This window comes from Aspergillus novofumigatus, assembly GCF_002847465.1.
Source record: "Aspergillus novofumigatus IBT 16806 chromosome Unknown P174scaffold_1, whole genome shotgun sequence".
Classification (NCBI taxonomy): Eukaryota; Fungi; Ascomycota; class Eurotiomycetes; order Eurotiales; family Aspergillaceae; genus Aspergillus; species Aspergillus novofumigatus.
In genome coordinates, this window is record NW_020194274.1 from 4,369,587 (window position 1) to 4,380,098 (window position 10,512).

Consider the following 10,512-nt stretch of genomic DNA (forward strand, 5'->3'; position numbering starts at 1 on the left):
TCTCCAATAAAGATCGGGGCTGGTCTGAAGGCTGGAAGAAAGACTTCAACAACAGATGTGAGCTGGGTTTCCCAAGTTTTATGAGGCCAATGATGGAGGCTGGTAAGAAATCAGGACGCCGAAGTGAATACATCGACCTCCGCGAAACCGGGCGGTCCTGCAAACTAATTATTATTCATTCTTGAATGACAATAACAGTGATCTATACGAAAGACTAAGGAGATAGGAGAGAAGATGCCAAATGTCCAAAAAGGAACAATAGAGCAATTGGACTTCTATCAATGGAGATACTGGAGAGATGATAAGCCTGAGGCTCCAAGGAAAGTCAGCACCTACTGTGTTAGAACTTCAGGTTCAAGAGACCATCATCATTTAACATCAAGACGAAGACTCAATATTCCTCAAGCTGATGCGTACTGCTTGTTGCCAAATTTCCTTAAGCTGGAATTCTGCTGTCTGCCCTCTAACATCGAATGAAGCGCTTCGATTCGATACTGAGGATCTGATCAAGCCTGGGCCAAACAATCTCGCTGGTTGGGCGAAGGCTCGAGGAGGAATGGACTTGACTGCTGCATCACGTACAAGGCCCCATGAAGATCCTCTGAATAACTCAAGCACGGCGAATAGCCCAGTGCCGTCAATATGAAGAGACTTCAAAGACAGGGCGTGTATCTTTTAAGGCACGAACAACCACTCCTCCAAAAGTAAGACAGCCTGCTCCACGTGATTCAATACGGCAGTATGAGACCGCCTGTCAGCTGTTCTAATCCTGGGTGAGACACGGGCCATGATGGAACTATGAACGAAAAAGCTCTTCTCTGGTAGAGATCAGGATCTTAAATGTCAAAAAGTTTCACATCCTTTGTGCAATACAAGCATCTATCTATCGAACGGCTCCAGGGCTCGAAGCTGGACTCGTTTTCTGGTCGGGAGCTTATCTGCTTTTCCCAATGAGGGCTAGCGGGGCCTTGACCTTGGTTCGAGCTCCCAGGGAAGCTAGTCCGATTAGGAATAGTGTCGTCATTAACAGCTCCCTTGCGAGTCCCTTGGGGTTCGGTCCTCGATTACATTTTCTTCATTGTTATGTCATTTGAGGACTCTGGTAGTTTGGACAATGCCAGCAAGCAGAATCCTGAATGGTATTCCTGCTTCACGAGGAGTTGGATGATCCCTGATGATAGGCTCTGCATGTTTCACGATGAAGGGCGTGTGACTAGGACAAAGACGAACTAGCGCTGGTCATCAGACCCAGGTCTACCCTGTGCCCTAACCTACATAGTCTACATTGATTGTCCTGAATAACTCTGGTACATACTACGGAGTCCGAGTAGTTAGGGGGTTATGGAGAATCCTCTCCGCATTTGCTCCGTTCCGCTCTAAGGGCCCCATACGTCATGACCAGGACAGGCAGGTACAGCCTCCAACTAGAGCGCTTATCGCTTGCCATCGCTTGCCATCGGAATCATGACAAATGGAAACAACATCCATGGGAATGTAGGACAATGGCCGCTCATTATATCACCCCCAGACCGGCCCGGTGCGTAGATTTCGCCCTCATTGGCATTGTCTTCCAAACTATTTCAACCGCGTCTGGTCGTCTATCTTATCAGTAACTAGTGCATCGCCTTATGATAACGGACTGAATGAGTCATTACTCAAAGAACTGATAGTTTCCTGTTCGGTACCGGCTCAAAAACACTTGAGTGTTTTCAATTAATCGCCTTTTGACACAATGATTGCCGCTAACCCCACGGAGTTGCCGCCAGGAGATTCGCCTGAGCTGGTTCTGGTCCCTGCCACACCAGAGGAACGGATCAAGTCCATCAGGCTCAACAGTGCAGCGTGGAAGGGCCGTCTAGACGTCGAGACGTACATCGCAAGAGAGAACCATTTGTATCAGCAGCGATTGGTTAAGGATGGCTTGACCTGTTGGCTTTTGGTTGACCGTAGGGAGCCAGCAGGCCAGCGGACGATCTTGAGTTCTTGTGAGACATACAAGAAGAAGGCATTGCTGGCTCACCACGGCAAGGTGGAAGATGTTGCTACCCATGGAGTCGGGAGCGTCTATTGTCGACCTGAACACAGAGGCAAAGGTTACGCCAAGAGAATGATGCAGGAATTGTGCACGAAGCTGGAGACGTGGGAAATGGAAAACGAGCCCAGAAGTAGATCACTCTTCAGCGTGTTGTTTTCGGATATCGGAAAGAACTTTTATGCGCAATTTGGGTGGAAGCCGTTTCCTTCTTCGCACATCTCTCTTCCACCTATCTCCAGGGAAGAATATGACCTGTCCTCACGGGCAAATCTACCAAAGGCGAGAACCTTGGTTGCCGATGACGTTCGCAAATGCATGTGTAGCGATCGAGTCTTACAGAAAGAACGGGAATCCCTGCGTGCTGCCTCCGAGAAGACCCCAGTCGCCCACGTAGCAATCCTTCCGGACTTTGACCATTTCGTTTGGCACTGGGCGAGGGAAGAGTTCTATGCAGAGAAGCTTCATGGCGACCGAGCCCCGCCGCTAATCAAGGGTGCTGGTGAGGACAAGGCACAAGTGTACTGTGCATGGAATAGGAACTTCGGCGAGTCACCCCAGGACAACACTTTGTTCATTTTGCGATGGGTGTATGATGAACCGACCACGCCGGAAGAGACTGAAGCGACAGCAAAGGCCATGGCTGCTATCCTGAGGAGGGCTCAACTCGAGGCTCACGAATGGGATATGGCAAAGGTTGATTGTTGGAATCCAACTCCGCTGTTGCAGAAGGCAGTTGCCATGCTAGATTCCCCAGCAGAGCTGATTCACCGAGAGAAAAGCAGCATCGCCAGCTTGAGGTGGACAGGCGCCGCACAAGGCCTAGGCGAAGAGGTCGAATGGCTCTGGAACGAGAAGTATGCCTGGTGCTGAAAGATGTTGGCTTCTACCATGTTTCATGTTTTCGTTCCGGGTGGTCATCGTTTTCTTCGTGAAGAATCCGCTAGAGATAGAGCCTGATACAGCCTGACAAGTCCACGAGAGATGTCAATGGAACATAGAATTTGTTCTTCAATTCTTCTGTCTTTTTTGGTTTCTGAACAGTTCATGCCAGTTTCGTGACTTTTTGGCAGCTGCGGCAGTATTGGCATCTGTCGAGATATTCTTCTTGATCTTATGTCTGTCGATGTTGTCGACGAAGTAGATTGTTGTGTGGTCTGGATGCCTGTAGGAGTTCTCCTGTAGGAAATCAGTACTCTGTAATCAGCTTCAAAACAAAGACAATTGGCTGACTATAACCGGACACATACCGTCAGTTTGGACAATGCCACTTCATCCCGCCATGAATCAGGAAGATGATCCTTCCAAGCATTGAGGAACTCGCTTCGCCCAATTGCCGAACCCTGAGCAGGCGCCATAGCCTCCAGATACGTCTCGCCGACCCATCGTGTGCACCTGGCCTTGTCGATGCTAGCCCCTGCGCGAGTATCGCCGTCAGACATTGACCATTTTCCAAGTCTTCATGGCAGTAACTCACACTTCATGTCCCCGTCAACAAGCCCTTGAGCCTGACCATCTGCTTCGCAAACTCTCCTAACGATAGCCTCGAACAGCGCCCGCGGAAACGGCTCCTCGGCCCCATCGTCCAGCACCGACTTCCACAGATCCGACACAAGAAACTGCTGGTCGAGACGAATACCCTGCAGCACCGCGCCTTCAAGAACCCTCTTCCACACCTCCAGCTTCGCTCTCGCAGAAGGCCGCCGACAACAACGTGCAGCAACTTCGCCCTTATCCGCCCGACTAAGCACAAAGGCGCAGATCTCAATCCAACCGGCTTCACACTGCGCCCCCGAAACGGGGACATCCTCAAAAACCCGACGTATGACACCCTCCTTCTCAGCCGGCTCTAGATCGAAGCCCACATCTTCACTCCCTTCACCCCCATCATACACCGTCAGCATTCCCTCAAGGAACGAAACCGCCGAGAACCCTGCCGCCGGAGTATGCAATTCCAGCGTGGACCCGCACTTTGCGATTGTGGTGACCGTCTCCACGAGGTTCATCTCGTCGTCCGCGCCGACCATGGTGATGTCGCCTCGCTGGGCGTCGCCATCGCTCGGTTGGAGGATATGGATCGAGTTCGAGGACTGGACTTGACGGATGCGGTATGTTTGGTTCGGAGTGCATAGATTGACATAATCGTGATTCTCGGTGTCCGTGCTTGAGTTCGGGAGGTGTGATGTTGAGGTGGATTTGAGCTCGAGGCTGGTGACGCGTTAGGCATTTCCTCGTACGAATGAAGTAATGGGGGTAAATACGTTGGTGCTTCTTTTGAAGAGAGGAGCTCCGCTAGTTCTGAGGGTAGCTCGAGTAACCTGAACCCTTGCTGGGGGATGTGTGTGTGAAGAGGATGCTTCGGGCGGCTTGGGTAGACATGCTGGTTGGTGTTTTATTGCCGCTGGCGCTTCGAAGCTCTGCCTGTCGCTTCGGATAAGGTAGTTACTTGTCGGTTAGATATACTTGAAGAGCGTCCGTAATGTGTGGTTCTCATGGGTGTAACTGTCGAGGTACGCTGTACAGCAGGATTCAAAAAGTTCCTGAACGCGGTACGCGCCATGTCCGCGATAATGATGGGCGCACAGACCATTGCTTAATGAGGGACCCAGATCCACGATTCCAGAACATCTTTGGTATGGGAATATGAAGTCCTGTACCTCTCTTATTGCTCACCGGATTTTCCTAGGTGGTAGGTAGTGATTTATGTGCAATATTTGTGTATTCTCTTCGCTGATTGTTCTTGTATTCGAAAGCAGCCAACATACTAATTGAAATCACACCAGCTCGCGAAATTTGGACTATATGATGGAGTAAGACATGGCTGAATGAAGCAAAAAGAAAACAGTCTATGTAGATTTACAAAAGCGCCCGGCCGCAGAACAGCCCGGCCGGAGGCAGGGAAGAAAACCACACTGTAACCAGTACAGCGATTGATGCATCTCAAACAAGTATGAGGACGCATGATGTTAGTATGCAGGAAGTATCATATGACAGGCCCCCTGATCATCAAGGAAAAGCAGGCAACAGGGTGTCCAGTGAAGATGACGATAAGATCCGGGAGAAGCTGTGCCGGGGGCCCGGAAGATGATCATGGAAAGAAAGGGTTTGGCGGGAGAACAGCTCGACTGGCTCCAGGATGCGCAGATCAATACAGATCAAATTGACGACGGAAGCCTTTAGATGCTCCGCTCCGCCTCCCCGGGTCTTCCTCGCACGACTGGCGCGGCATTGACACTTGGCTTTGGTGAAGCAGCGACAGGGTGACTTGCAGAATCCTGCACGTCTTTAACCTCTGCTGCCCCTGTCACTCCGTCGGCCTTGGTCTGGCCGGCCTCCTGTTTCTCAATCTGAATTGAATCCTGCACGTCTTTAACCTCTGCTGCCCCTGTCACTCCGTCGGCCTTGGTCTGGCCGGCCTCCTGTTTCTCAATCTGAATTGAATCCTCCACGAAGGCTTTGTCGATATCCCATTGCGGCCCGGGTTCTACGAAGAGGGCCTTCATGCGCTCAGCTCGTTCAGCTTGCTCCTTCTCTTCCCTCTCCCTAGCCTTCCGCTCCTGCTCCATTTCTTCCATGTGTCGAAGGTCGTCTACACTAGGTTCGTAAAGGTGCCAGATCGTGTAGTGAGGAAGACCGATGACCGAGAATCCCATGCGCTTAGCCATCTAGTGAAATTTAGCATTTTGCGCACAGCACAAGGAATCAAGACGACACTTACTTTCCCGAACGCTTCAGTTTCAGCGTGCTTCTCGAAACTGAAGGCAGGAAAATGAACTCCAGAGCGAAACACTTTTGCCTTGGCTAGGATACTGACACCTCCGACACCATCCAGCTCCATCTCCATGTCGGGGTCTCCAAAAGGGTCGCGAAGGTAGGCGAGGTGAGGCCGCCAAGTAGCATACTCCGCATATCCCTCTACAATCACCGCATCCTCGTCCAACGTTTCAGCCAGAGCCAAAGCCGTCTCCGACTCTTGCCATGAGTTCAAGTCATAGGGCTGTTCCCCACCCAACCAGTCGGGGAGTGGTCGCCAGACATCTATTGCAACGCCCATTAGATCGAAAATCGCAGGAATCGAGACGGTACAACTTACTCGGTACAATGACATCCTTGTCATGTCGCATCAAGTCCTCCAGGATAGTGCGAGGAGCAGTCTCAACATCGGCGTCTCTCCAGTAAACCCAGCTGTGGGTCGGACGTAGAGTAGCACTCAGCAGCCAATTCCTCGCCTGGGCCATCAGTTTTCTCCGTCCCGCCTGTGCAGCAAACCCATGTCTACTTTCCACATCCTGCTGCACCTTCTGCCCAAAATCCTTTTGGATGACCGAAATTTCTCCGAACGTCATCTTGGGATCAGTATCGTTTTGGACCTCCTCGAGCATACGCGTCAGCATTCCCAACGTATCATCTTTCGAGTCCGACACCAGGAACGCTAGATCAATGAGGTTGTGAGGGTAGGTGAGATTTCGGAGGTGTGAAAAGAACATTGGCAGATGCGACGAGGCGTCTCGGAGAGGGGTCAACATGAGTACACGCTCCCCTTTCTCCCATCCTTGCGCCGTGCCTTGTACTTTAGACAGGTCATAATATCGGACAGTCTGTAGCTGTATATCTTCGCTGGAATGTATAAGTCCAAGCGATAATGTGGGAAGAATCGCGGCGCGCCATGAAGGAAAGATGAGGACGAGTATTAGCAGAGAGATGCCACCGATGAGACATAGCCGCTGGATGAGCAGTCTTCGTCGTCGTAGGGCAGATTGCGGACGTGGTTGAAAACTAGCAATGCAGACAAGAAATCAGCCCGAATTAAGAACGCTAATCGTGTCTGCTACTCTGATATATCTGCAGAAATGCAATCCCGCGTAGATGACGGAACCAAAGCCCACTTACCGATGAGGAGAGATGGAAAATGCTCTGCTCTGCCCGCGGGGGTAGGCAGAGTAGCCATTGGAAAAGGCGTGATGCCTGTTCATTTCTCGGGGTATCACAGCATGTGTAGGCGCAGATCAATTATCCAGAAGTCACAGGAACCAGAAGGCTCCTCGATCCTGGAGATGCAGACAAACGAACACCAGCACGGCAGTGGCTCAAATCCCGCCTCGATTACGTGTCAAGGCGGAGAGACGCAAGTAGTCGCGATTTGGCTGCGAAGGGGTGGAATTGAGGATGCGTACGGTATGTAGATCTTCGGAGTCCCGGAGGGGCCAACTTCGATATAAGAACGGTTAACTTAAAACACAAAATCAATGTAGTATCCTCAGATTAATTAATCAATCCAACAAAGGAGACTAATTAGGTGCATGAGAGTGCTAGACAAGCGTGAAACTAAGGTACTGTAGGAAAGCTGGTTGGATCAAGAACCAAACCACAGGCCAAGTATTCCTGTCCAGCCGAATTGTTTCGCCGCCTTGATTATTCGATGTCATCCGTCCACTGCCACTGTTGCCCCATCCGGACACATAAGGTACAACCGTCAAAGACGTTTGCGGCCGTGCAACATACTTATTTTCCGCAGCGAAGTGAGCAAGTTAGAATACCATTGGTGATTGCTTATCGCCAAGCCTCAGGTTCCAATTATTTTACAGTTATAATGTACATAACGCAAAGCATTGAAAAAGATACCTATCCTGTCCCAAGGGCAAACTCCCGAAGAATGCTTCATGCCAAACCAGATGCCAGTGATCGCCATGTGTTGCAGCAGATAAAAGAAGGACGAATAAGAAAAAGGAATCAACTCGGAGAATACAAATTAAAGAACTTTTCTTTCAATTGCCGTGCACCCGCGAGATCCTCGAGACTGGCGAGCCCATTCCCTTGACACCAATTTCGACCTGTCGCAACATTTTCTTTAGCAGTGAATCCATTAGGGGCGGGTCTCGCAGTGCCAAAATGACGGATCCGGCCTCGTAGTCGCTGTCCAAGATATAATAGCGCTCCCTGCCCCAGAGCTCCACTGTTTCTCTCTGGAATGCGACTTTCGCAACGACCTTGGCTGGAACACTGGCCTTGTTGATAGCGCTCTTGGAGAACACTCTCAGGAATGGCCCGAGGCTAGACCGGGTTGAATGTGCCATTCGGACCGATAAGGGGGCATCTGTCGTCAGATGGCTATTCCCTTCCAATCCTCCTGGGTCCAGAGTGTATATGTTGAGTGACATGTTGCCAGTCTACGTATTGCATTGTCAGTATCGTTCGGCTACTCACACGCGCAAAGCTAGCAATAAACTTACCAGGACCAGACTCCGCCGTAATGCATACATGGCGGCACTCATGATTAGCTTACTGCTGCCAAACCGAGCATTCCCTTCCTTTGCACTCAGAGGAGTGCCGGGAGGCTTCGGTGCATTGTCTGGGCTGTCGTCGAAATAGTTCAACGAGCCATTGGATATAGCAGAGCATCCAATATTGATGACTCTGGCACCCCCGTCCGGCGTGCCATTACCGGCTCGGAAAGCTTCAAGTAGGCTGACCGTCAACAGGAACGGTGCAATGCAATTAACCTGGTAGACCGGATCATATCCGTCCGGTGTGACTGGATCGCTGACATAAGATGCCATGGCAGCAGAGTTGACCAGGAGCATTATCGGCGGGATCTCTTTAGTTCGGACCCTCTCCACAGTATTCTGACAGAAGCTGACGACCGAGTTGAAACTGGCCAGGTTGACTTTGGCCACTTCGACAGATCTAGGCCCGACGAGGCGGATCTTCTGTAGCAGATCCTTCACGCTGTCGGTTCTGATATCGCGCGCAAGAAGCAGCAGGTGCACGAAAGGCTGCGTTTTGGCGATAGCGATAGCTATCTCTGAGCCGAGGGTCCCATTGCCCCCGGTAATGATTGCAGTTCCTTGAAGTGGCTTCGACATGATGAAGATGGGAGATTAGGTATATAGCTGTCGGTTCAAAGCGCCAGCGTAGTTAAGGGGTAGACGTGTAGACACTTGTGTATAAATCGTCAAATCAACGTGACATAGTTTGCGTTTGGAACAGAAGAAAGTATGGCGCTGCAACCACAGGTGGATATAACGATAGAACTTGCGTCCCTGTTTCAGAGTTATGTATATCAGACGATCCTCAGATGAAAAGAGTTTCATAAACTTTTGCTAAAATGGGGCCGATTTGGGGAGGATGTCTAACGAAATTAAAGCTGCAGTCGGTGCCGAGAAACGAATGTACAACTATATGAGAATGATTTAAGGCGAGGGATAGAAAAAAAAGAAAAGGATAGGAGAAACCGAAGCTGAGATTGATGCGAGAACTGTAAATAAGGACAGCGATGATCTGAACAGAACCCAGACGCTGCGAGCTAAATCGGAACTTGCTGGACTGGGTTATAGACTAGTCAAAGGAGCCAGCGGACTGAGTGGGGGGAGGGCCACTTGGCGAAGCATAACAATGTCTAGACGATGGGGGTTTGAGTCTTTTGGCAGCGAGAAGAGATACCGGTGATAGATTTGACTTCAAAGTCCGAGTTTTGGCCTCCATCATTGTGGAAGAGAGCGAGGGGATAAAAGTATCTATAGAACTGTGCTAAATGGTCGTATCAGAGTACAAAATAGCGCGATTCTGTCTGTTTCTGGAAAGCGGAGGGTTTCTTCTCCATAGCCCAACACTTGTCCATTCATCAGTTGCAGTGGAGGTGAGACATCGTCTAATTCAAGCAGTATAATATCCAATAGTGATGATCTATAGAGACAGGCGCTTGTCAGACAGAATGACAACTCCAACTGTACTGAGCACTGTCCAACTGTCCGACTCATGCACTAGATGATACTTCCACGGTCCCACCTCTTAAACTGCAACTGTCCTACTAACAAGTAGTGAAAACTGCCGATGAACAACGCATGAGACAAATAAGGAACCATTTTTCAACCAAGTCACCAATTGACTAGTCCAAAAATTAGCACAGTGTCATTGACGGTGGCGGTCTTGGCTGCTCATCAAATGGCGCGGTCGAACGCCTGTTCGTATGCAGCCAACCAAATACGCACATTATCACTCTGGGTTATTACCGATTTGCCTGGGATGAATTAACGGTCTAGGCTGATTATCCTAGTCGGATCCAAGAGCTAGAACTGTAGAACACTAGAACTACATGGGTGAGTAGTGAATTCTAACTTCTAGGATACTGTGCCGACTCATGGGATATTCTATCGAAGGTTGGACTACAAACTGCAGGATCACGATAAATCGAAGATTCAGATAACCTATGAAGAATGGATTAAGGCATTGTTTACTCGCCTCGGAATACCTAAATCGTCGGGAAGATGCATGCTGACTACCGGACTGGTCTGACTGCAAACAGCACCGAATCGTATTCAACACGTGTCTATACCAATATTCGGAACCTGAGCTATATCACTTGCGCCTGCCAGTCAGCCTGAAGTTGCCTGATGTTCTATCGGGCTTTACCGAAAGCTATGGCCAAATGGCGCTGCGCCCTTAGATCCATGCATACCTATGTGGAAGATAATTGCTTTTTT

The 10,512-nt window shown here is 50.0% G+C and overlaps 3 protein-coding genes across 3 annotated transcripts; 1 reads left to right on the top strand and 2 right to left on the bottom strand.

Annotated features, from left to right (window-relative positions):
* Positions 1 to 1,562: 1,562 nt before the first annotated feature.
* On the top strand, positions 1,563 to 3,112 carry P174DRAFT_437875 (uncharacterized protein). The gene has a single exon (XM_024826407.1). The coding sequence runs from the start codon at positions 1,733 to 1,735 to the stop codon at positions 2,903 to 2,905; it is 1,173 nt and encodes a 390-aa protein (XP_024688013.1). The 5' UTR covers positions 1,563 to 1,732; the 3' UTR covers positions 2,906 to 3,112.
* On the bottom strand, positions 2,975 to 4,411 carry P174DRAFT_469197 (putative sister chromatid cohesion protein Dcc1; the record flags this gene model as incomplete). The annotated part of the gene is made up of 5 exons (XM_024830570.1): positions 2,975 to 3,211; positions 3,283 to 3,449; positions 3,510 to 4,240; positions 4,294 to 4,330; positions 4,357 to 4,411. 5 exons carry the CDS (start codon positions 4,409 to 4,411, stop codon positions 3,044 to 3,046), a joined length of 1,158 nt encoding a protein of 385 aa, XP_024688014.1. The 3' UTR covers positions 2,975 to 3,043.
* A 797-nt stretch (positions 4,412 to 5,208) lies between these two features.
* P174DRAFT_361852 (Anp1-domain-containing protein) lies at positions 5,209 to 8,895 on the bottom strand (the record flags this gene model as incomplete). The annotated part of the gene is made up of 5 exons (XM_024821816.1): positions 5,209 to 5,697; positions 5,751 to 6,070; positions 6,126 to 6,808; positions 7,874 to 8,199; positions 8,263 to 8,895. The coding sequence occupies 5 exons, from the start codon at positions 8,893 to 8,895 to the stop codon at positions 5,209 to 5,211; spliced, it is 2,451 nt and encodes an 816-aa protein (XP_024688015.1).
* Positions 8,896 to 10,512: the final 1,617 nt, after the last annotated feature.

Bases quoted from the DNA above. Each gene is read 5' to 3' on its own strand.
- P174DRAFT_437875 (XM_024826407.1), top strand. From the start codon at position 1,733: ATGATTGCCGCTAACCCCACGGAGTTGCCGCCAGGAGATTCGCCTGAG.